Consider the following 25,701-nt stretch of genomic DNA (forward strand, 5'->3'; position numbering starts at 1 on the left):
ATATATATTTTTAAAATAAATTTTGTAATATACAAATAGGCTGTAATGAATTACTTGTCAGTTTCGCATTTGCCAAAACTGACTCGACCAGCGAAGCATGTTGGTATTCGACATGTTTTCCAAAAAAAAAAAAGGTATCTGTTGGCCCCATATGACCAATTTGACCATTATGCTATTATCTTTTTCTCCCCTTCTATAATTAAATAAATTTTTATAATTTAATTTATAATTTCAAAAAAATTATAATCTATAATACTTCAATTTGTTCGACATTATTATTTAAAGGCAATAAATAATATATCTTTAAAAATACAACTAAAAGTATTCAATAAAAATAAATAAATAACTTTTTGTAAATATATTTCAAGAGCGTTTAAAATGTTTTTTTTATCTAAAACTCAATTTTCTAACATTTCAAACGGTGTCTTAAACTATTCATAACAAAAAGATTCACACAACAGATTTTAAATAATAAATAGACAAAAAATTCATTTTTTACCTTGCAAAAAATTGATAATCTAGTTCTCTATCTTCAAATACTTGTGCATGGAAGGAATATCCAAGATGGCAGAAGGAGACTGCCTCACAACTGCTAGCAAGGCAGCAGAAATAGAGAGCTGAGTCATTACAGGGCCACATCGAAAAAGAATAAATAAAGAAAGAAAGGAAAGGTGAGTCTCCATATGAATATCCGAGTAATCAAACAATACTTACAGCAGAGACTCAGTTCCAAGAAATCAAAACTGCTGCTGTTGGCTCTCTGCTGATATCTCAGCCTCTAAAGGTCAGAACACATCAGAAAGAAACCAAACACTGGATTTCTGTAACTCAGTACAACATTCTTTAAGATTCGGACAAGTGAGTGAGTTCAAAATCTTCCATTCCTAGCTTTTTGGGATACTATTAGATCTATCTATGTATCTATCTTCCTTTCTCTCTCTCTGTTTTTTTTTTTTTTTTTTTTTCATTTGTTTCTTCAGGGATGGTTTCAGGAACAGCAGTTGTCTTGATGATTGGTCTACTGGGAATGGTTTATCAGGCTAGACAGCTTCCTCCTCCTCAGAGGGAGAGTCCTCCTAGGAAATCACCAAGAGTCAGACTCAGTGATGGAAGACATCTGGCTTACAGGGAGAGAGGAGTTCCCAAGGACAAATCTAAGTACAAGATCATTATTGTCCATGGTTTTGGCAGCTCAAAGGAAATGACCTTTATGGCTCCTCAAGTACAAACATTAATCTCCCTTCTCTATTTCTCCTTCTATTGATCTGAAATTTTAGACATTTTCATTTGTGATTGCATCTAATTAGATCATGGGGACCAAGAGGACTTGACCTGGGAAGGAACTCAAGCTATTAGAAACTTATGGAAAAGCTATTTGAATTGATAGACATTGTTCAAAGACTCTGCGTATACAATGCACCACACCTACGGAATAATATACTAACACAATAGAGCAACAAAATTATCATTTCCATATGTTTAAATAATTTAATTTTGTTTTTTGTTGGGTGATACAATGTGTTTAATGGATTTCTAGATATGCTTTTGGCGAAACAGATGTGTAGAAAAAAGTTAGGGAAGTTATTTTGATCTCACAGATGGGAACAGATTGGCTTCTCTTATATCAAATATGCTTCTAAAGATTATGTTTCTGATGCGAATCATATTACAAGAAAATTTTGGTAGTCCTTCCAGTTTATGAAGTATTAACTACTGGTTTGAAATTGGAACGTATAAATTGAAGTGAATTTCACAGTACTTTAGTTTTCAGGAAATGATAGAGGAGTTGAAGATATACTTTTTGCTGTTTGATCGAGCTGGGTATGGAGAAAGTGATCCAAACCCTAAGCGAACTGTAAAAAGTGAAGCACTTGACATTGAAGAACTTGCTGATCAGCTGCAGATAGGACCCAAGTTTTATGTGATAGGAGTGTCAATGGGATCATACCCTATCTGGAGTTGCCTCAAACATATACCACACAGGCAAATCAGTAAAAAACATCTGGCTGAAAAGCTTTTGCACTTGAATTTTGTCATAAAATTTTGGTACTTACCTCAAAAAGTATGTGTGCAGGCTAGCAGGTGCAGCAATGATTGTTCCAGTAATCAATTATAGGTGGCCTTCCCTTCCTCAAAATTTGATAAGAGAAGACTATAGAAGGAGAATTGTCCAGTTGGCACTCTGGTTTTCAAAATATGCCCCTGGGCTACTACACTGGTGGGTTACTCAGCAATGGATCCCTTCAACTTCTGTCCTAGAAAAGAACCCAATGTGCTTTAGCACTCAAGATCTAGAAATCTTGAAGAGGATACCAGGATTCCCAATGTTAAGCAAGGTAACTATATTTGCAAGAATAAGAACAAAAAGATGTGTTGGGGGGAGGGAAGGGCTCTTTGGTACTATAATTAACAAATAAAAGGATAAAATTTATTCTATTGAGTCGTAGTTTTGCATGTCAAATTATGATAGTTTTTGTTTCTCCAACAGGATAGCTTACGACAAAAAGAAGTTTTTGATACTCTCCGTCGTGATTTTATAGTGGGTTTTGGAGACTGGGACTTTGATCCAATTCAGCTAGAAAATCCATTTCCTCAAAATGAAGGCTCAGTTCACATCTGGCAAGGTTATGAAGATAAGGTTGTGCCATTTCAACTTCAAAGATATATTTCAGGAAAGCTACCATGGATTCAATATCATGAAGTTCCTCATGGTGGGCATCTAATTGTGCATTATACTGGTTTATGTGAGGCTGTTTTGAGAGCACTTTTACTTGGAGAAGAACCTCTAAAGTTAGAACAAGTGCGTCCATAATTGCTTCTTAATTTGTCACAAAAACATTTCATCATTCAAAATGTTTTTCATGTAAGTAGATTGAATTTTAGAGAATATAAACATGTTTCACATTACATTTATCATTTGAAGGGTTGAAGTGGATACAATTCTTTTTTTTTTTTTTTTTTTTTTATACATTTGACTCTGACCGGATTCAAACTCGAGATCTCTCAGCCTGGAGACGACTCTAGTACCAATGAGTTAAAGCACATTGATGTAATTCTTTCTTTTTTTGTGTCTATGCATAGATGTAGATATTTTTAGCTTTAACCACATATATAAATAATCCTGGTTTTTATATGTGAGAGAGGAAGTAGGGACAGATTAACAATGCACATGGAATGGGGTCTGTTATACTTTAGAGCAGTATCTTACTTTCGCTTTTCAGTAATGAGTTTGCACTAATAATCCTGCCGTTATCGTTGAGATATGACCACGAAAAGTTTAGAACCATTGGTAGTTGTTTCTTACATTTAAAAATTGTGATGAATTTAGCCTAACTGGGACATCTGAAAGAAGGGTTAATCACAGACATCTGAAAGAAGGATTAATCACACTCTATTGACCTATCAAAACATAGAAGTCTCAGAAGCTTCATGAAGAATAAAAAAAACAGAAAAAGCAAAACAAATGTCATAGACATTGGTGTTCAAGTGGGAGATTGAAAAAAAGGGGGTTTGTTTTTTCTAATGAATACAATATTGGACTCATTAAGATTATAATTTCTTTTGTTTTTCAATGTAAAAATTAATAATAAATAAGTTTATCTAATGAATTTTAATTAAGGCTGAGATTAATATAAGTCTGACCTCATGTGAAAATGAGTTTTATTGTGTAGAATTAATTAAAGTATAGATAATCTCATGTGAAACCGAGCTCTTTATAACCTTAGCCTTTTAGCAAACGCAATGTTGCACCTATTAGGGAGAAAAAGAAAAAAGAAAAAAAAACTTCCATCGCTATGATGACACGACAAGAAAAAGTGAAGTCATTAGTTTTCCATGCAATTCCTCATGACCTGTTTTGATCCATGATATCTGCAGTTAGACGTTTCAAGGCCAGCATATAAAAAGCAAAAAAGCCCCTTAAATGCAGGAATGACACTAGTAAAAATGGTTTCCTAGCATAAGCCAAGGGTTGGTATAGGGTAGTACTTTTAAGCACCAAATTGAATGCAATGTGATTTCACCAGTACAGCAACATTCATTTTCTTAATGTGAACTTATCAAATTCACCAAGACTAGACCTTGCCAAGTTTAACAAGGACCTTCAGTATGGGTATCCTTGAACCTTGTCGCCCTAAAATTGTGACAATATACTTCAAAGGACTAAAATGAGATATATTCTGTCCTAACTGGGTAACCGCCTAGGCACCGGGCTACCACTCGGATATTGTCTTTGTCTAGGCAAATTTGTCGACTACCTTGCAGACCAAAGACAAGTTTGACAATGACATCAAAGATCAAACAATTCACAGTACATATAATCAAACATGCAGACATAATATCATATAGAAATATAAATGTCTTTTTCTGAAGGGACCAAGTGGATTAAACACAACCTAATTACAACATAATATGCATATAATCAGTGTCTGAAAAACAAGCCAAAGATATCATAAACAAAGGGAAAGAACCTGTTATCTTGAGCTTAAATCCCTGAAATAGCTGTCAAGCACATGGAAAACAACAGTAATAGAATTGTTATTTGTTTTAATCTTACCCAGGAGATAGGCAAAGCCAGGAGCTTTCTATGATCTCCCCCAGAAGTTTGCCTGTAAGCTAGTTAAGCTAGATTTTTGAGTGACTTTGTACTAAGATTCACTTAAAACTACCAGATAATATAGAAGGAAACTATGTTATTCTACTAAAATTATCTCAATCTCACTACAAAGAGGAACCATTTATGCATAAACTGTGATCCTTAAAAATTTTTTTAAAAAAAGCAGTGTGCAATTAATATATGCTAGTATGCTATTGGAGGATAATAAATAAAAGTTCATCTATAATGTCAGTCCAAAACCGAAATATAACGCCCATTTGGCAAATGAATGAGGTGGCAGTTACTGATATAAGTGCATGCTTGCAAGGTGTCAAATCCAAATCAATAATTGGAGGTTCCATGAGAAAGCTTAAAACTTATAATTAAAAAAACATCCCATCTTATTACATTTGACATTTAGCTTACCAAATGAATAATTAAAAAAAGAGAATATATGGGGTTAATTATGATATAAAGAAAATGGGTTTGAGATTGGAAATTGAGAAGAAAAAATTAAGAAAATTGAGAAAATAGAAGAAGAGGCATGCAAATGCGAAGAAAAAGAGATCTTTTTAAGGCAGAAAAAGGGAGGCAAGTGGCAGAAACGTGTCAAAAGAAGTGAACAGAAAGGGGGGGCCACATTTGCCATGTATTAAGGGTGTGGCCATGGCAGTTACAGACTCCTACAAATTTATACTCTGATTTTTCATTCTTTGCTCTGTTTTTGCTTCCTTTTCATCCATCCCTCTCTCTCTCTCTCTGCTCTAATGCTCTTCTTCACTTCCATCAGGTGATTTCTTTTCTTCCCATTTCTCTTCAAATGCTCTCTCTCAATTTTTTTTTCAGATTTTTCTTTCTTTTTAGTTTTTTCAGTTTCAGTGATCATATATGCATGCAAGTTCTTGAAGAGTTAGAACCCATCTTTCTTTTTCCCTATTTAATTTAATGCAGCATTAATCTGAGCTACAATCCCATGTTTCATTTTAAAAAATAATAATTATTGTTGTTGAGATTTTGGAGTTTTTTTTTTCTCTATATAATAAAGCCATAAATGATGGAGTTTTTTTTTTTTTTTTCAAATGATGGAGCTTAATTGGATTGGATCCTTTGACCATATACTTTTGTAGGCCCCAACACCATTTTTAAAAAATTATTTATCTTGAAGGAGGCTATTGGATTTCTGGGAAAAAAAACATATTATTATATGCATGACAGCATGATGGCTTGATAATAAATTAGCAGTTTTTTTTAATAATATTTTAATAAGTCTTTGAGGGTTTTGATGAGTTTATATAGAAGAATGGAAGCCAACAAGTTGGGTTAAATGGGGTTTTGGCCTAAGAATAAAAAAATGAATCTGAAATAAGAGTGATAAGTGAAAAGGCTTCAATTTTTGTTGTTGATTTCAGGGATTAACTCACCATCTGTTGCTGTACGGCTGTACCCATCATACAAGTATGGTACTTTCTGAATCAGATAACATTGCTCATGGCAGTAATGGTAACAAATCAAATTCCTCACATCCTCCTCAACTACAAGATCAAGACTCAATGAAGGAAACTTCATCACTTTCTTCTCCATTAGCAGCAGCAGGACAGAATAATTCTCTCCTGTCACTTACTCTCAATGAAATTCAACACAAGAGTGGCAAGAGTTTTGGCTCCATGAACATGGATGAATTTCTTGCTAACTTATGGAGTGTTGATGAAAATCAAGATTCTTCACAACCCAATCAACACCAACCCACAAAAGATGTTTCTAATGCCACACTAAACCAGCCAAGCTCATTGGCTCGACAAGGCTCTTTCTCTATTCCTGCTCCTCTCTGCAAGAAAACTGTGGATGAAGTCTGGTTTGAGATCCAAAAAGATCGTCCCCACAACCAAAACCCCACCAACATTGGTCCCCATGAACCTCCTCAACGACAACAAACACTTGGAGAGATGACCCTTGAAGATTTCTTGGTAAAAGCTGGGATTGTTCAAGAAGCACCACTAGGGTCGAGACCCACATCCCAGCAAAAGATGGTAACAACACCCAGTGTTCAAACCATAAGCTCATGTTTGGATGCAACATTTGGAATGGGGCAAGTGATAGGAATTGGATTTTCTGCACAACAAGCTATTGGAAACAATTTCTCTGCTGCTAATGGTTTCACACCATACCAGATGTTTCCACAAGCCAAAGGGTATAGCATTGCAGAAGCTCCGAATAATGCTAAAAATGATCAAGCTCATCTCGACTTAAATGCCCAACAAAACAAGAAGAGGATAATTGATGGTCCGCCGGAGGTGGTCGTGGAGCGGAGGCAGCGCAGGATGATAAAGAATAGAGAGTCTGCAGCACGATCTCGGGCTAGGAAGCAGGTTCTCCACATATTTTTAGTTTCTTTAGATGTATAAATCCAGACAAGAAATTGTCTGAATCATTACAAAATCACTTGTGAATGCGGTGCAGGCATATACAGTGGAGTTGGAACTAGAGTTGAATCAACTCAAAGAAGAGAATGCTAAGCTAAAGCAACTGGTGGTAAATATTTATTTTCCATCTCCACTACAACAGATGTTTTAATTACTAACAATATTATTGCTATGGCTATGGCTATATTAACTACTATATATCAGCAATTAGTGATATATAAAAAAATAGACATTAGTAAAAAAAATATATATAATATTTGTTGTTAGTAATTATTTTTTTAGTAATAACTATAATTTTAGTTTAAAATATTTATGATCATAAATGTATAAATAAATTTTAGTAAAATTATTGCTATATAATAATTAATATAATAGTAAAATTAACGTTTAATTCTTTATAGTGCTGCTCTTTATTTCCTCTCAAGTTATGTAGACATGGGCAATGATAATTTAACATGAAACAGGAGGAAATCGAGCAGAATCGAAAGGAAGAGGTAATGTTTTGAATTCTGGAGACGAGGCTGTCTATGTGATAATTGGAAGTTGGTGGTGATGATATATGTTTTCTTTGTGGGTTGACAATGGCAGGTTATGAGAAGGAAACCAACAATGCAGCCACAAAAGAAGAGTGAGAAGTTGAAGAGCATAAGGAGGACGGTTAGCCTTCCATGGTGAATGAGGAGAAATGGTGACAAAAGGAAGCTGCTTGGCATGTGAATATTTACATTGTGATACTTTTACATATTATAAGTAAGCATACAATAAGTTAATTAATTATTAGTATATGTAAAATTTTGTTTTAATTTTAGGAAAATAATGTACTGTCATTGGGTGTTTTTATTATTATGGATATTAATGCTAAAATAACTTTGATAATTTATTAAAAATTATTTTTCATTATAATAAATCAGAGAAAAAAATTTATAAATTTGCGCTTTATTTTTAATTGATTAATTGTTATTTTATATATAAAAATTAATACTTGGGTTACTTAGTTATAATGAGTTTGAAACTTTATATTTAAAATAAATAATTATTTAAAATAAAAATTTAAGTATATGATTATTTTAAATTAATATTAATTTAGAGATTAAATTATTTATCATGAGATATATCAATGTATATTTTTTATATATGTCTACTAAAAAAAATTATTATACCATTTATTAGAGGCTTTGATTTATTTTTAGTTTTTATATTATATGAAATACTAAAAGAGTATGGAGAGTTTTTAAATATTTTTAAAAAATGCAAAATTATTTTATCCAACATAATGTATAATGCCAATTCTACTATAAATTAGTATTAAATTTCCCAAACTTTTGTTACTTTTATTGCTCTCAATCTTTTTTCTCCTTTGCAGTGTCTTTTATTTATTTATTACTTTTTTTAAACATAATGAAACATAAGAAATTTAAATTATCTCAAAGTTTTATTTTGTTTGTAGAAAATAATTTATATTAAAAATATTTTTTTTAATAAAATAATTTATTTTTAATTTAAAACATAAAATTTATTGATAAATTTATATATAAAAATTTTAAGAGTGTAAAAAATAATTCATCTTTTTAAATGAGAAAATTATTTTTCATTAATTAAATTTTTTAAATACATAAAATATAAAAAACTATTACTATTCTCTTAAAATATTTTCTATGAAATAAGTGGAGTTTGAATTTTCATTAAACAATTTTTTTAAAACCTTGAACTCAAAAGATTTCATACTTATTATTTTTTATTAATACAAATAGTATAGTTTATAAAAAAATAAAGTTGATTTATTGAATTATAATCCTCGTTCCACAATGAGGAATTCTTTTTAAAAGTAATAATTATTTTATTTTGCTAATATATTTCTATCTAATATATAAAAAATTAAAGTTTAATAATTACAAAAATAATTTGATAATATGATTTAATTAATAATATCATGAATAAATATTATTAAAACCTAAATAAAATTGATTTATTTAATCTTTTTAATTATTTTTTTTAATTTATACGAAAATAAAAAATAATCATATATTTTTTAAATGAGAGAGTTTTAATAATAAAATCATTTTTAAAACATTGAAGTCGGAAATTTAATATCAGTAAAAAACAAATTAACAAAAAAAAAAAAAAAGAGGACAGAACACATGTAGGCCAATAGGAAGTGAAACGCAAAAGATGATGACGTTTGGAGTATATACTTGGGGAATCTATATATATACACGCGCTTACACGACACTGAATCCCTCTCTCCCGCTTTTTGCATTACACCATAATTGACATTTTTTCCCCTTTTCTTATATCCATCTGAAAAAAATTAAAATAATTTTGTACGCAGGTTTGATCTGCTCTTGACCTCGTTGAATCTGAGGTAATTCACATTTCCTCTCTATCGATTTCGTCTATTATGGTTGAATTTCACTTTCATTTCACCTTATTCAAGCCAAAATTAGCCGAGGTTCTCGATTCCCCTAGGGTTTCTAGCTTTTTTTTTTTGAGCTTGTCTTTTTTTTTTTTTTTATTAATTTCTTGTTATGATCTTTGCTTACTTCCTACTAGGATCAAATCAATGTACGTTTTAACTTTTTATTTATTTATATTTTGCGTTGAGGCAATTAAAGGGAGGGGTTTTTTTTTGTGTTAAGTCGAGTTGGATAATGAGAAATTACATTTGTTTCATTGAGATATGGAAAATATGAGTGTTTTTAAAAATTTTATTGGTCATATATATCAGGACCAAGTTGGTTTATTTTATTTTTTATTTTCTGAAACCAGGACTAAGTAGTTATAGCTGTTGGATTAGTAATATTCTCAAGCGGGATGTCTAATGGTAGAATTTTCCTGTTTGGTTCCCCAGGAAATAGTATACAAGATGGGAAATAAAGTAAGCATAGTTTGCTTTTGTTATTTATGTTGTCTAATAAAAAGTTAAACTAACTTGAGATGAGCCAAGTGGTTCTTTTTCTTGGCTCCTTTGGTGTCTGGCAAAGTCATTTCTGTTTGATTCCCTGGAAAGATATTGAACTATGGTAGAAAAATGAAAGCTATTAATGTTTTGGAGTTTCTGGTGTCTGAGACAACAAGGTCCTTTGATGATGAATATGTGGATTTTGTGAAGGCCATGCTTTCTGGATGGTATTGTGTTGGATCTATAGAACAAAAGGAGATAGAGGCCTGTCCCCCCACCCCCCACATATATATATATTCCTGGCTTATAGGTGAAAAGTTGTTCCCTGGTTTTTCATGATTCCCATGGGCAGATAGGGTTAAAGGGTACAAGTCCTGAAGACTGTAACGGTTATTTTAGGCATATCTGCGAACTTGTCAGTTTAGAAGATTGAATCTGTATGAGTTATTAATAGTGGACAATTGGCTATTTAATGTTTAGCCAGCTGAGTGAACTTATCAGCAGGGTGTTTGTCAAAATTAGAGTGTAATGGGAGCTAAAATGCATATTGAGTACATGTACATTCAATGATTTGGGCTGCTTTGAAGTTCGGCAAGACACCTCTTACACTGGTCAGTCGGTTAAACTCTCTATCCTACATCTTCATGATCAAACTGATCCTATTGGGTTGGGTTTATATGTATAGAGGCTTTCGAAGGGCATTTGTCAACATCTTATAATTGGAAATTTATATTGTTATTAGGTGAATCAAACAAGTTGACCAACACTTTTTTTCTTCTTTCCCTTTCATTTGGACCTTGGTTATCTAGAGTACTAGTATTTTTTTTCTGGGTTTTAAATATTTTGTCTGGTGTGGCTCACTGAACAAGAGATTGGTTATTTGTTAAACAAGACTTAAAAAAAAAATACTTTGCGGAAAATTACCCAAAAGTTGTTTTCTTTTTTCCCCTTTCAGAGTTGCTTATTTTAGTGGTCTTGTGCTGCTTTGAACAGGTCTTTGCTGCACGAGCATAAGAGACTGAGAGCATAATGTTAAATTCAGGAAATAATTTAAGCCGCGGAAGTGCCACAATGTCATCAGATGTTCCACCATTGACCCAATGCTTGCCTTTGGAGCCAATTGCACTGGGAAATCAGAAATATACTCGTTCTGGAGAGGTTAGGAGAGTTTTGGGAGTCCCTCTTGGAAGCATATCAGAGGACCATCCCTTTGGAGTTTCTCATCCCAAGCCTCCACCTCCAGTGGCAACAGAAGAACTAAAACACTTCAAAGAAAGTGTACAAGATGCTTCTAGGATGGCCAGGTAATTTTTGTCATGTTACAACAACCTTCCTCCTGCTGCATGTCATTACCATTGCTATTTCTGATTCTGACATGCTTCTCTTTAGGATTTACTTGCAGTAACCTGAAAATTTTATTTTGAATTCCAGTAGGGGATGGGATTCTTTTTCTTCCCAAGAGAAAGACCTAGCCTTGTTTTGTGAACAAAAAATGTATGGCTGTGCATCACATTTAGACTGTTCATCACAGGATAAGAAAGATTAGTTAGAAATTTATAGCCGATGTTGCATGAATAAATCATTCTAGTTCTTCTATACATGTTTCTATATGCTGAAATTTCTGCATTTCTAATTTAGAGAACCTTCATGAACGCCTGCAAAAATTCTTATTGTTGCTTTTGTGTGGATTTTCCTTGTTTTGCTTTTGATTCTGTACCTAAATTTATAGTTGTAATATCTACTTTTGGTTGTAGGTCTCACAAAATTTCTGTCTTGTCGTATGTTGATGAATTGTGATGTATTTCTATCAGGGATAGAGCGAAAATGTTGCGTGATTCATTATTCAAATTGGACAAGTATAGGGAAACTTTAAGCTCAAAGAAGAGACAGAGGAGTGAACTTTCATTAAATGAAAGGTCAAATGGAGCAAAAATGGGGAGTCAGATTCATAGAAATCCACATGACATTATGGCTCAGAGATTGGAAGAGAGATCCAAGAATGTTGGGATGAATAAGCGTGTTCGTACGTCAGTGGCTGATGTGCGGGTCTGTACTTTAACTATTAATGATGATATCTTATGTATATTTATAATTTTGCTGCTTATATCTTGCAAAAGATAAACATTATATGCTAAGTGGAGTCCATTTCTATGTTTCATGGTTTCCTAATTTTCTTGAACAAGTATAGATTTATAAGGAACAGTCTTTCTTTTAATTTTGTTATTCCCCACATTTATGTTAAGTAGGTGTAATATCTTTAATTATCGATGGGTTCTTATTATGATAAGTGATTACGTGTGTAATCCGCATGAGCATTCAAAACTAGAACATTCTGTTTCTTGTGTCTTGTTGGCTCCAGACTAGAAAGTTGATTACAGAACCAAAAGTTAGGGTCAAATGTAGATACATCATGGACTGACCCCCTGCACTCCTGCTTCAATTGAGTGTGAGGAGTATTTACGGTCTTTATGTTGCATTTCTTAGTGCAATTTTCTTTCCTTTTTCTTGTTTCCATTTTTTGAGGGGGAAGCAAGGGTTTTGAACCGGACTGCCTATACTGTGGTATGCTGCAGAGACTAGGCCACTGAATCTGTGGCTTGCTTTTATCTCTATTAATCATACATATTTAATCTTCTTCAATTTTTTAACTGTTATTATTATTTTTTATCCTTTGATGTAACCAGTCAGATGGTAGGTCCAGCTCTGCCTCAAGGCAGCATTTGATCATGGAAAAGGGTGGAGATATACTCCAGGATGCTGGTGGGGTTATCCGTAGATTGCCTGCCGGAGGTGAAGGATGGGATACAAAAAATAAAAAGAAGCGTTCTGTTGGATTGGTGGGTAGTCGAGTTATAAATGGTGATCGAGATCTAAAACGAGCTATACATCCAAAAATTGGTGCTGACTCTAAGTTGCGATCGTGTGATGCTCAGGGTTTCAGGTCAGTAAATGTGATATGTATCTTATGATTCTGTACATTGGCAATTACTAACATGCCCAATTTAAGTATTTTGACTACTACTAATTTATTCTGTTGAAGTTTTGGTTACAAAACCATGCTTGCATAATATATATATATTTTTAATGTATGAGCATATGAAACTGACATAAGCTGGCAATGCTGACAAGTTTGGTCAAGCTTGTTCATGCGATCAACTTTCTCCCAAAGGCTGGGCGTTGCTGTGCTTTCGTTTGCATGGTGAAAGTGTGATGCAAATGCTTCACCACTTCTATGTTACCTATATATTATTTATTTGTGTTTTTATTTATTTATTTTTTTTTTTGGGGGGGGGGGGGGTGTAATTTTAAGCAGCAGAGAAGTGAGATATTAGCATGTTTGTTAAGTACTGGGAATGCTTGATGTCCCCTCGTCTTTGTCTTAATTAGTTTTAGAAAAACTTATTAATAATAGATTCTGAAACAAAGTTATTGACCTTTTGATTACTCAGAGAAAGTTTGTGTTCTACGGTTATGAATTATGTAGTCTGTTTTAGTTTATTCTTACTTAACTAGGCGGGAAAACCTTCTTCGTGCATCATTGCCTGTGTTTTACCTTTTTGTCATTGCCTGTGTTTTACCTTTTTGTCATTGCCATTGGTTCTTCCCTTTCATTTTGTTCAGTCTGATATCCAGCTGACTTGGTCATTGTTAATTGTTATGCTACTGATTGGATTTTGCTGTAGTTTCCCACAATTATGCCCAAAAAATGAGGCAAAAATTTTGTTATGTTAATGGAATTCTTGGGTATATCAGATCAAAATCTTCACCTGGTGTTGGTGGAATCAACAAGTTGGATAGTACTTTGGAGCCTAGTGGTTCAGACACCAGTACAGTACTCAGGAATGAAATGGACACTGGAACTCTTTCAAGAGATCGTTTGTCCCCTTTAGAGCAGAAAGTTGTGACAAAAGGAAGCAATAAGTATGTATTTTTATCTTAAAACTGTACTTTATCCTCTTTAGTAGAGATGCTGAGCCATGAGTTAACGAATAAGCTGTTTAGTTTTGATCTTCTTCATCAGTGCAGTGTACTTTCTTTTGGATGGCTATAATTTTATTTTATTTTATTGTTTATTATTTATTTATTTTGTGCGTGTGTGTGCCGCTGTTTATCAGGCCAAATATTCATGAAGATAACTTAGGAAGCAGTCCTAGTACAATGATAAAACCAAAGGTTTCTAGGGGGCCACGTACCATGGTGTTAGACTCATCCCTCAGAGTTCAGTCCTCATCTACATCTCTTCAAGGTGCGGAACAGCCTACAAGTTCAAATAAAGTTGCAGTGCCTGGTGTGGTAAATAATCATAAGCGGCAAATATCTGCAGGTTCAGCTTCTATGGCTCAGTGGGTTGGTCAGAGGCCGCATAAAAACTCCCGCACAAGGAGGGCAAATATAGTTGCTCCTGTTTCAAACAATGTTGAGACTCAGATACCGTCTCAAGGTTTTCAAGCTAATGATATGACTGCCAGAACTTCCCTTGGGGCCAATGGATCAATAGTTGCTAACAGTGCAGACAATACTATCCCCAAATTTAAAAGGGAAATTGACAGTGTTCCATCTCCATTCGGGTTATCTGAAAGCGAAGAATCAGGTGCTGGGGAGAATAAAACAAAAGATAAAGGAATAGATAGTGGTGAGGTTGCTCTGACTGCAACTCAGAAAGCTGGGCCTTTTCTTATGCCTGCTCGAAATAATAAATTACCTACTAGTGAGATTGGGGACGGTATAAGGCGACAAGGAAGGAGTGGAAGGGGTTCATTAACAAGGCCAGCTGTTCATACAGTGAGAGACAACTTAGAGAATCTACCAACAATGAAGCCACTTCAGAGTGTGAAACCCACTTCTGATAGGAATAAAAGGTTTTCACATTGATACTGCCCTTCTCTGATTGGACCATTAGTCCACTTTTCATGCACACTTCTTTTAGTTGTGTTCCAAATATTGAACCATGTTTATTTTCCTTGAAATCAGCAAAACAGGTCGTCCACCTTCAAAAAAGTTGAAAGAGCGAAAGTCTTTAGCTCGTGTTGGGCCATTGGTTAATAGTGGATCTGTAGATTTCACAGGTAATATTAATTGATCTATTCAATTGTAACATCAATTTGGAGTCTGCAGTTTTAATTTTATGATATTATATAAACCCTCTCAGAAATTTTGTTTCTGGGATGAGCATTGTAAATCTGATCGTTGCAAGATTATACAGTATCAAAAACTCTTCCTGTTGGAAAAACTTTGTCTTGTTGGCCTGAGATTACTATTTTTATTGTATTTTCAGATGTGTGGAGGCCTTCCAAATATTTGAGGGGTAGTTTCTTGTAAAAAAATATATTATTTGGCTGTCAACTCTATAGTATCATCCTTTTGAATTTTTATTTTTTAAAATGCAGATTTGTTTTGTAGTTCTACATGTATGTGATGCATTTTTGTCAGCTGACTTAAGTATGTACTTGTACAGATTATTGATTTACTATTAATAGCTAGAATTCCTAATATACATAGGCATGTTTTTACAGGAGAATCTGATGATGATCATGAAGAGCTATTTTTGGCTGCCAATTCTGCTCGGAATTCAAGCAGTATGCTTCCTGACCTTTTTTAACCTTCTCTTGATAAGCCACTTTATCTATTTCATAATTCAATACATGCTTGCTTTTTGTAGACCGTGCATGTTGTGGTCCATTTTGGAAGAAAATGGAATCTGTTTTTTCTTCTCTCAGCTCAGTGGATATGTCCTACTTAAAACAACAGGTACTAAGTTGGCTAAGCAGTAGATTTAAGGTTTTATGGACTTTTATGGGTCATGGACTTACCATTTCTTCCCTTTCTACTTCTTTGCTGTTAAATCAGCTAAGTTTTGCAGAGGAGCTTGATGAAAGTTTGTCTCAGATGCTTGGTGGTGGTTATAATCTTTTGGTAATGGATTACTATACATTCTCTCTCTCTCTCTCTCTCTCTCTCTCTCTCTCTTTTTTACTTAAGAAGTCCCCTAAGCCTTTTACCTCCTTGTTATGGGGTAAAATATCTTGACTTTATTGAAAATCAGTTTTCAATACATGGGAACTCAAATGATATTTAACCTTTTGAAGGTACATAGATTAATTCTGAAGTTTATTGTCTTAGGGAGTTCTTGTGCATAAAGAAATATCTGATTATTCCGGGGAAAGACAAGGCAATGACTCAAACCAAGAATCATTCAGGAATGCTTCATTATGTGGAAAGATTGACATAGGAAAATTGGAGAAGGGTGCTCCATTATACCAGAGAGTTCTTTCTGCTTTGATAGAAGAAGAAGAAAGTGAAGAATTTTACTTCCATGGTGAAGGGAAGAATATGCCACTTCACTATGCCAGTGATGATTCTCATTGTGGTTCTTGTAATCTGATTGACATTGAACCCAAAGATAGGGACAGGGTGGAATCTGAAGTTGAGTCAAAAGTGAACTTTCAGACCCAGAAGAATTCTTTCTTGGAAAGATTTTCATATGATAAGAGTGTTGCATCTAACACAATAAGGAACCCAAGCATGCCAAATTCTTTGCATAGCAATGAACAGTGGCCAGGAGATGATGATTTTTCACAATTGGAAAGTGGGCATACCAGTGAAATAAGTTCAAATGATGTGGGCCAACGGCAGACAAAAGAATTAAATATGAGTGGCTTCTCTTCTTCTGATCTCAAGTATCAGCTGATGTGCCTTGATGATAGGGTTATGCTGGAGCTACAGAGCATTGGAATTTGTCCAGAGACATTGGTATGCTTCTATTTCGCACATCACTTACTTTATCAAGTCACATTAATAGTTCGTTCTATCTGTCCTTTAGTTTATTCTGTCCTTAGTTCTATTATATTTTTGGCCTTGCAGCCTGATCTGGCCGAGGGAGAGGAAGTGATTAACCAAGATATAATAGGACTTAAGGAAGGACTGTACGAACAGGTTGTCTGCCAGAACTTTTTCCTTGAACTATTGAACATGTGCATTTTCTCTGAAATTCTTTGTGTAAATATTTTGTTCTTTTATGTCACTTTTATTCCCCCCCCCCCCCCCCCTCTCTTCTTTCCACATTAAATTCCTTTGATGTTTGGCAACATCTTTTATGACCATTTAACTGACAGATTGGAAGAAAGAAAAGGAAATTAGGGAAAATTGGTAAGGCTATTCAGAAAGGGAAAGAGGTGGAAAAAAGGTTAGTTTCATTGCTATTGGGATTTGTTCTGATGTGAAATTAATGAAATAGTATTTGGACTCAAATAAAACGGTTTTATTTGCAGGGACATTGAGCAGGTTGCTATGGACCAACTTATTGAGATGGCTTATAGAAAACGACTGGTACTTGTTTTCTTCACTCATTAGTTATTGTTTCTTTGAGTCAACTCCTAAGCAATTAAATTCCACAGTTCTCTGTGAATTTACAGCATGTACAGTTCAATTTTGTTCTTGATCACATTAGAAAACATCCAGTCTGATGGAAAATCAATATTTTTGTCAATAAAAACGGACATCTGCATTATAAAACAATTTCTTATGCATGTACACTAGCAAATGACTCGCATTAGGGTATAGTTGTGCAGGTTAGGTGTTTCTTTAAATTTAATGTGCAACCTTTTTATGTCTCTTTCTCGCCCATCTTGTGCATCTCCTATTTACTTGGCTGAATGGTTTTTGTGCTTATAATTCTTTTCGGTTTCTAAAAACACTATTGGTCTTAAAAAAAAAATAAAGATTTTTGGTAAAATAATAGGTTAATGAGCATGCGTACCTATGCACCTGCTAACCTCCTGCCAACTTATTTTCATGTTAGAATTAGATGCACCAATTATTAGGAGACTGAAGTATGAGGATCAAAGCTCTGCATGTAAATTAGTTTTACAAAACATGGTTTACCATGAACCTCAGATTCCTAAAATGGAAAAAAATGAGTTGTCCGTCTGTACATCTGTCATTTATAGCTTCAATGCAATGATTTTTATTGCATTTTCACTTATATAGTGCATCTCATCCCACATCCCATTAAAAAGGAGGGTTTTCTCATCTGGATGGCATAGATTACTAAATACTCGATTTATTTCAGATGTTAGAAAAGAACAGAAAAGAAAAGAAAAGTTGCTACTTGCTTAAAGGTGTAAAAAATATGAATTTGCATTTTTTTTCAAAAAGCAATCAATGTAAAGCACACACCTCATGGAAAGAGAGGTCTAAAATAGTTACAGAATGTAGAAATGACCAGAACTCAAATGATTGAATTATTTCATTACTATAGGCATTGGTGGTTCAAAAAGGTGTAGAACATGGGTCGTATGCATGCATACGTGTTTGCATTTCGAGGGAGGTTGATTAATTTAAATCTCATACCTGAAAGGAAAGAGAAAAAGGGGGTCTGAAATAGTTAAAGAATTTATGAAGGATCATAATTCAAATGATTGTATTATTTATATCCTTGCCATTGACATTGCTGGTTCAGAAGGTGCAAGTAGTTAGGTTTTTTTATCATTAATTATACACCATATAATTTTTCTATTATGTCAAATTATACAGGCTTGCCGTGGGAATAATTCCTCAAAGAGTGCAGTCCGCAAAGTTTCAAGACAAGTTGCACTGGCTTTTATTAAGCGCACTCTAGCTAGATGTAGAAAATTTGAAGACACGGGCAGCAGTTGCTTTAGTGAGCCTGCATTACAGGAGGTCATTTTTGCTACGCCTCCAAGCAACAATGATGCCAAGTCTGTTGATTGTGTTGGTTCAGGAACCGCAAGTAACACGTGTAATGAAGTTTCTAACCATCATGCTGAAGCCAGAGGCTCAGGTATATCAAAGTTAATATTTGCATTCTTTTTGTGATGCTAATTACTAATTACTAATTTTGATTTATAATACATGCCCAATCTAGATAGTCTCAGCTCAAGGAGTGCTATTCCTATAAACAATTAGATTTTTTTAGTATAAAAAAGTTGCTGTATTTTGGCTACAAGGGAAAAAAAAAGAGAGCACATTTATGTGTGCTAACAACCAACAACATAGGATGATTGATTGGTTTGCCATTTGTTGCTACAGGTGCTGTTTCTAGTGCTTTGGAGAGAGATGATTCACATGGTGATTACTTTGATAGAGGTAAGAAGAGGGAAGTGCTTATTGATGATGTTATCGGCAGTGCTTCCTCAAGAGTTACATCGACTCTTGATAGCGGTGGGCTTGGTGGAGTAAAGGGTAGGAGAAGCGACAGAGATAGGGATCAAAACAAAGATGCCTTCAAAAGTGAACGCAAAACGAAATCAAAGCCCAAGCAAAAGATTAATCATTTTTCAACATCTGGAAATGGACCTCGTGGATCTGCTGGTCATTCAGCGGCTAATGCTAGCAATAAAACAGACAGGGAAATTTCTCTCGGTAACGTCCCTCGGGATGCTTCTAAAGAAGCAGATGAAGGTGTCGATTTGGGGAACTTGCAGCTGAACGAATTAGATACAATTGGACTAGATGTACCAAATGAACTTGGGGGGCCACCGGATCTATATTCATGGTTGAATTTTGATGATGATGGCTTACAAGACCATGATTCCATAGGTCTTGCAATACCAATGGATGACCTTACAGAGTTGAATATGATTATGTAGGGAAATTTGCAATTGTTCTTTCAGGTTAATTCAAGAATCATTGAGAGCTAGAGCTAGTCTACCCCAAAGGCAAGGAAACCAAAGGTTGTAACTGTAGTTGATTTTTCTGTATATAATTTGTAGGTAATTGAATGGTACTTTTGCTTAATTGTACAAATTGAATAACAATGTTTCCTCTCATTAAAGTGGCATGCTCAAGAACCATAGTTGGTCGTATTATGTTTCTAATAGAGATTCTTAAATGATTTCAGGAAGGCTTAATTAACAAATGAATGTTCCTTGTGATTTAAACCTTTAAAAAAAACATTATTAGTAGATTCAAGCACTGAAGGTTTTGTGCCAAAACAAACAAGGGTTAAGGGAGGATTTTATTTTATTTTTTTGTTTGAAAAGGAAAAAAAATGATGAGTTTTTCTTTAGTTATTTGCTCTCTAAATTATAGAAAAATTATGGGATTATGTGCGAGATTTTATTTTTTATTTTTATTTAATAAAAAATATAATCAATAAAATGAAGGGAATATGATCATTTTAATGATTTTCTTCCTTTTACTTATTTAAACACAAAAGAGAGAAAAAAAAAAGAAAAAAAAAAAGAAATAAATGCATTCTCTTAGTTATTTTGGTTTCCATCCCATAAAATTATCCAAACCAAACGCAGTGTCTATTGCTTGGGGTGAAGAGCCACTTGATGAACCAACGTGGTTGGGTTCATCTACCTTCCTCATGATTAATACTAAAATCTACTTGTGCTAACATACTCGTAGACTTGTTACATTTAAAACAGTATACTAAAAAAAAATTAATAATAATAACGAGTACCAACTATATTAATCTTCACGATCTCATCTGTTGCTTACTATTTAATTGTATAAATGTTTTTATTAGAGGTTTGACAATGATGATTTGGTTATGGTATATGATAAAAATTGAGGTGTTGTGCTAAGCAGCAGCATTTGTTATTTAATAATAAAAAACCTAATCTACAAAAAGAGATGCATTAGCCTAGCTATATAAATAATACTCTCATTAAATTATAAATGATAATGACCCTTTTAAAATAAAAATTTTCCATCCTTTTATAAAATTTTTGTGTAGTTAATCAAACAGCGACTAAATAACTTAATTTTTTTTTTTAAAGTTTAAATTCTGATCAGAATTAAAGAAATATGGAGTATTTGTTGAAAAAATAGGATAAAATGATGCAACTTAAGTCGTGTAATTTTTTTTTTTAAATTTAAATTCTGATCGGAATTAAAGAAATATGGAGTATTTGTTGAAAAAATAGAATAAAATGATGAAACTTAAGTCGTGTTGAACACTGTACTTAAGGATTCATTTTGTAATCCCCATAATTAAATAAGTGCTTCTGTAATTTAATTTCTAAGATCAGGACAACAAGAATTTATCTTTAATTTATAATCCAGCAGAAAACACAGAAGAAAGAAATAATAAACTAGGAAAAATTGGGAGAAAATATCTTTATAGAGATGGAGGCTATTTATAGTGGAAAAACCGATTGTTATATATGGTTATAAAAATCTTGAGATAATACAATAAAACATAACGATCAGATTTAATATTATATTTAAATCTCATAAATAAAATATTTAATGACCATAAAATCTTCAACAATCATAAAATCTTTAATTATCATAAAATCTTTAATTAACATAAAATTTTCAACGACCATAAAATCTTTTTGAAATCTAAACTAATTTTACAACAATCTCCCACAGATTTTAAAAAATTTTTCATTGTTGGATTTAGAAATTTAGTGTATATGTTTCGAATCTGGTGTTTTTTAGATTATGAACCAGATCTAGATTAATAAGATTTAACATACAGAAGAATTGGTGAAACTTTTGTTTCTATGAACCAAAAACTCTTTTTTGTATGCTAATATCCCATCAATCTCATAACACTCCACAGATCTTATTGTCAACGCTGTTTTGCGCTAATAGGCCATGCGCGCGCCTGGTAGTTCATAAGTGCTATAGAGATTATGCCACAATCTCATAGAAGTGGCCTCCACTCTACACTTATATAGGTGATATCATCAAGTGTATACTGCAATTTATACACCACTCATAAGGAATATGAATATCATTAAGAGCTTCCATCTCATCCTCTCATTAATGCAGTATAGCACTTCTCACACCATAGAAAGGGACAACAATAAATAGTGCTATCAGAACTAATAAGTGACTTGTTATTACTCATATGAACCTTTTTCATGGAATCTCCAATCACAAAGGTTGGATTACCATCACTGTTAATTTCAAATTGGCTCAAGTCCCATTCCTCTCGATGTTTCATCTATTAGTTTTCTCTCTAAAGGTTTAGTCAGAGAATCGGCCAAATTCACTTTTGACTTCACATAATCAATGGAAATAGTTTCATCTTTCAGCAGCTGCTTAATAACATTATGTCTCAGATAAGTATGTCTATTCTTACCATTGAAAGTTTTATCCTTTGCAATGGCTATTGCCGGTTAGCAATCACAACGCATTGATACAGATAGTGTTGGTAACAAATTCATTAAATGCAGCAGACTCCCAATGATCTGTGCATATTCAGATTGAGCAACAAAGTCACCTCTATTTTTCTTTAATTGACAGTTAGGATCATAAGGGATACTCACTTGTTTGACATTGAAATGTCCAAACTTCCTTAGAAGCTTCTCAATATAATGCTCTTGTGATAGCATTAGACTATCATTCTTCCTTATGATTCTAACTCCCAAAATCACGTTTGTTTCTCCCATATCTTTCATATCAAATTTAGAGGCAATGAAAGTTTTTTATTTACAAACTATATCGTAACTTGTACAAAAAATAAGTATATCATCTACATATAAACAAATAATCATAGATTCATCATTTATATATTTTGTATATACACACTTATCAATCATTTATATGTTTTGTATATACACACATATCAACTTCAATAAAGGTAAAACCATCATTTAACAAAATTTGATCAAATTTCTCATGTTATTGTTTGGGGGCTTATTTTAAGCCATATAATGATCTGAGAAGTTTGCATACTTTATTTTCTTGATCAGAAACAATACAACCATCATGTTATACCATATAAATTTCTTCTTTCAAGTCTCCATTTAAAAACTGTTTTAACATCCATTTGATGAATAACAAGTTTATGTATAGAAGTTAAAGCAATTAATACTCTAATAGAAGGAATTATGTCTCAGGAAGCTAAAGCAAGTTTATGTATAAAAGCTAAAGCAAACTTATAAGCTTGAGTTTATAAGTTTCAGCATAGCTCATAAACATGCAATCAGAAGTTTTTGAACCTATTTTTCATTTCTTAGGATCAGAAATAATTACTTTAGCAAGACACCCCACACTTTTAAATATTTTAAATTAAATGTATAACCTTTCTAAAGTTCATAGGGTATTTTATCAGTTTTCTTATAGGATATCCTATTTTGTAGATAATAAGCAGATAATAAAATTTCACCCAAAGGTTATTAAGTGAGGAGAAACTTATTAATAAAGCATTCATCATTTCTTTTAATATTCTATTTTTTTCTTTCTGCTACTCCATTGAATTCATGTGAATAAGGAGGAGTAAATTCATGAATAATTCCTTCTTTTTCACAAAAGTCATTAAATGAGATATATTTTCCACTTCTATCTGATCTAATTCTTTTCATTTTTCTATTTAATTATTTTTCTAATTCAGCTTTATATAATTGAAACATATCAAATGCTTCATCTTTGTTTCTAAGTAAATATATTTTAGTATATCTAGAATAGTCACCACTAAAAATTACATAATTTTTTTTTACCACCTCTAGTCATAGTTTGTTTTAAATCCCCTAAGTCTGTGCGTATTAAACTAAGCAATTCAAATTCCCTATGTGTAGTTGAACATGATTTTTTTGATTGACTTAGATTCTACACAAATCTCACATTTATTTAAACATGTATTACCAGTACTAGATATTATACCAAGATATTACATTTTTTAATATAAGAAGCACTAATATGTCCTAATCTAGCATGCCATAAATCAAAAGAATCAGGCAAGAAAGCACAAGAAGATGCATATCCATTTGTTATTGCAAAAATATTGAGAACAAATAGTCCCTGATTACAATAACCTTTTCCAATAAAAATTTCATTTTTTGTCAGTATAATTTTGTCTGACTCAAAAGACACCTTAATTCCGGTCTTTCCCAATAGAGCTACATAAATTAAATTAGCTATCATATTAGGTACATGAAGTATCTCATTAAGTGCCAAGGTCTTGTCAGATGTGAGTTTGAGAAGAAATTTTCATTTACCAAGAACACTTGCAGTCCTTAAATCACCCAAATACACATGTTCTTCTCCTTCCCCCACTGTAGAGTAGGAGGTAAACGCATTTCTATATTTTTGTTTGTACAGATATACTTAGTAGCACCAAAATCTACTACCCATTCTTACACATTAGCTACAAGAAAAGTTTGAGAAATGACCGCAGCAATAATGTCATTTCCTTCAACTAAATTCACTTTTAGTTTAGGAGAATTGTCATTTATCACTCTTTTCCTGTACTGGGGTGCATCATGACCCGACTTACCACATACAAGACAATATCTTTTCTTTTTAAAGATGAATTATTAAACTTAGGTTTGTAATCAGATTTCTTATTTTCGTACCTGTTATTTGATTTGTGCACTTTTTTTGTACAAGATTTGCTCTTGTAGCCAACATCTTCAGCAATATATTTCAGGTTCATTGAATCTCATATCTCATTGAATCCCATTTTTCATTGGCTTCCTTGTAGAAACAGTAATTATAAAAGAGATCGTTAGAAAGAGTACTGATAATTGTATGCCTACATACCTTATTAGAATAGGTTCAGATTTGATGCAACTTTGGATCAATAGCAGGTACAGATCTTGATTCATTTGCGGAAGTAGAGACGGTGATAATGTCATTGGAAGCGGGTAGTGCAGAAGCGAAAACAGTGATAACATTTGGTTCTATTTGTGTAAAGCTAAATCCTTAATATTGTTGAAAAAATAGGATAAAATGATGAAACCTGAGTTGTGTTGAACACTGTTCTTAAGGATTTATTTTGTAATCTCTCAGGATTAAACAGGTTTTTCTGGAATTTAATTTTCAAAATCAAAACAATAAGAATTTATCTCTAATTTATAATCCAGTAGAAAACACAAAGGAAAGAAAAAATAAAGTAGGAAAAATTGGGAGACAATATCTTTGTAGAGATGGAGGCTATTTATAATGGAAAAATCTACTGTTATATATGATTATAAAAATTTTGAGATAATACAATAAAATCATAACGGTCATATTTAATATTATATTTAATCTCATAAATAAGATATTTAATGATGATAAAATTTTCATCGATCATACAACCTTTAATTACTATAAAATTTTTAATTAATATAAAATTTTCAACGATTATAAAATTTTTTTGAAATCTAAACTAATTTTACAACATTAATCTAATTAATTTAGCTACAGGACCATGATGGCTACTACTCCACGTCCATTCAATACTTCTTATAAAAAATTATCTTCCATCTGTATGCAAAATATATCTTAATTAGTTGACCAATAATGTCTGTCAGTTAGTGTACTGGTTAAATGACTTGGAATCTTATTTAACTTTAATTATAATCTAGAATTAAAGAGTTTATTATGCCCCTCTAACTTATTGTCATAATGTTTGAGATTTAAAGAAATATATTAAAATTATGATCCATAGAAATTATAATATTTTTTTTATCATAATAAAACATTTTACTTGTATCTTATATCCAAAAATATAAACTTTACTGTTACATCATTTTATTTACTGAAGTTCATTCAATATTTTTATTTATTACTAATTTTAATTTTAACGTAGTATTATATATTTTCATGCAAGGGGATATTGAAGAAGAAATTTCTTTTAAAATACTATGATAATATTTTAAATTATTTACGTTGTCATTTCTGGAGTTTAATTGATGAAAATTATAGAAACGCTATGGCTACAACATTGATGACAACTAAAAAGTATATATTGGTCTTAGGAATTACGAAGGGTTTCGTTGTTTCAGTTTGGCTTGGGTTTTTCCTTTTCTTTTCTTTGGGTGGGGGAGGGCAGGGTTTCTGTTTGCTATTTTTTCTTGTCTCTGCTCCAATTAATCTTT

At 32.7% G+C, this 25,701-nt stretch overlaps 3 protein-coding genes across 10 annotated transcripts; all 3 read left to right on the top strand.

The window, feature by feature from the left end:
* Window positions 1-517: 517 nt before the first annotated feature.
* On the top strand, window positions 518-3,060 carry LOC110626224. Of its 4 annotated transcripts, none has more exons than XM_021772009.2 (5): window positions 518-862; window positions 993-1,222; window positions 1,772-1,983; window positions 2,075-2,336; window positions 2,489-3,060. In XM_021772009.2, exons 2-5 carry the CDS (start codon window positions 1,010-1,012, stop codon window positions 2,810-2,812), a joined length of 1,011 nt encoding a protein of 336 aa, XP_021627701.1. In that variant the 5' UTR covers window positions 518-862; window positions 993-1,009; the 3' UTR covers window positions 2,813-3,060. The 4 variants fall into 4 exon arrangements, with proteins under 4 accessions (XP_021627701.1, XP_021627699.1, XP_021627700.1 ...); XM_021772007.2 differs by having other exon boundaries at window positions 519-862; window positions 981-1,222; XM_021772008.2 differs by having other exon boundaries at window positions 519-858.
* Window positions 3,061-5,296: 2,236 nt separating this feature from the next.
* Window positions 5,297-7,864, top strand: LOC110627150 (ABSCISIC ACID-INSENSITIVE 5-like protein 1). The gene is made up of 5 exons (XM_021773403.2): window positions 5,297-5,384; window positions 6,004-6,960; window positions 7,052-7,123; window positions 7,479-7,508; window positions 7,603-7,864. Exons 2-5 carry the CDS (start codon window positions 6,052-6,054, stop codon window positions 7,687-7,689), a joined length of 1,098 nt encoding a protein of 365 aa, XP_021629095.1. The 5' UTR covers window positions 5,297-5,384; window positions 6,004-6,051; the 3' UTR covers window positions 7,690-7,864.
* A 1,356-nt stretch (window positions 7,865-9,220) lies between these two features.
* On the top strand, window positions 9,221-19,746 carry LOC110626380. Of its 5 annotated transcripts, XM_021772224.2 has the most exons (17): window positions 9,221-9,376; window positions 10,907-11,217; window positions 11,725-11,959; window positions 12,598-12,854; window positions 13,667-13,834; window positions 14,029-14,159; window positions 14,238-14,772; window positions 14,885-14,979; window positions 15,427-15,489; window positions 15,573-15,661; window positions 15,761-15,826; window positions 16,034-16,663; window positions 16,775-16,846; window positions 17,026-17,096; window positions 17,182-17,239; window positions 18,446-18,713; window positions 18,962-19,746. In XM_021772224.2, the coding sequence occupies exons 2-17, from the start codon at window positions 10,943-10,945 to the stop codon at window positions 19,519-19,521; spliced, it is 3,573 nt and encodes a 1,190-aa protein (XP_021627916.1). In that variant the 5' UTR covers window positions 9,221-9,376; window positions 10,907-10,942; the 3' UTR covers window positions 19,522-19,746. The 5 variants fall into 5 exon arrangements, with proteins under 5 accessions (XP_021627916.1, XP_021627914.1, XP_021627915.1 ...); XM_021772222.2 differs by having other exon boundaries at window positions 14,029-14,772; XM_021772223.2 differs by having other exon boundaries at window positions 11,725-11,953; window positions 14,029-14,772.
* The last annotated feature ends 5,955 nt before the right edge of the window (window positions 19,747-25,701 follow it).

This window comes from Manihot esculenta, chromosome 11 (assembly GCF_001659605.2).
Source record: "Manihot esculenta cultivar AM560-2 chromosome 11, M.esculenta_v8, whole genome shotgun sequence".
In the NCBI taxonomy this organism is placed as follows: Eukaryota; Viridiplantae; Streptophyta; class Magnoliopsida; order Malpighiales; family Euphorbiaceae; genus Manihot; species Manihot esculenta.

Coding starts and splice junctions, on each gene's coding strand:
- LOC110626224 (XM_021772007.2), top strand. CDS start 983: ATGGTTTCAGGAACAGCAGTTGTCTTGATGATTGGTCTACTGGGAATG. Junction 1,984..2,074: donor CTCAAACATATACCACACAG/GCAAATCAGTAA, acceptor GTATGTGTGCAG/GCTAGCAGGTGCAGCAATGA. Junction 2,337..2,488: donor GATTCCCAATGTTAAGCAAG/GTAACTATATTT, acceptor TTTCTCCAACAG/GATAGCTTACGACAAAAAGA.
- LOC110627150 (XM_021773403.2), top strand. CDS start 6,052: ATGGTACTTTCTGAATCAGATAACATTGCTCATGGCAGTAATGGTAAC. Junction 6,961..7,051: donor GATCTCGGGCTAGGAAGCAG/GTTCTCCACATA, acceptor AATGCGGTGCAG/GCATATACAGTGGAGTTGGA. Junction 7,124..7,478: donor CTAAGCTAAAGCAACTGGTG/GTAAATATTTAT, acceptor AACATGAAACAG/GAGGAAATCGAGCAGAATCG.
- LOC110626380 (XM_021772222.2), top strand. CDS start 10,943: ATGTTAAATTCAGGAAATAATTTAAGCCGCGGAAGTGCCACAATGTCA. Junction 11,960..12,597: donor CGTCAGTGGCTGATGTGCGG/GTCTGTACTTTA, acceptor TGATGTAACCAG/TCAGATGGTAGGTCCAGCTC. Junction 17,097..17,181: donor GGGAAAGAGGTGGAAAAAAG/GTTAGTTTCATT, acceptor TTTTATTTGCAG/GGACATTGAGCAGGTTGCTA.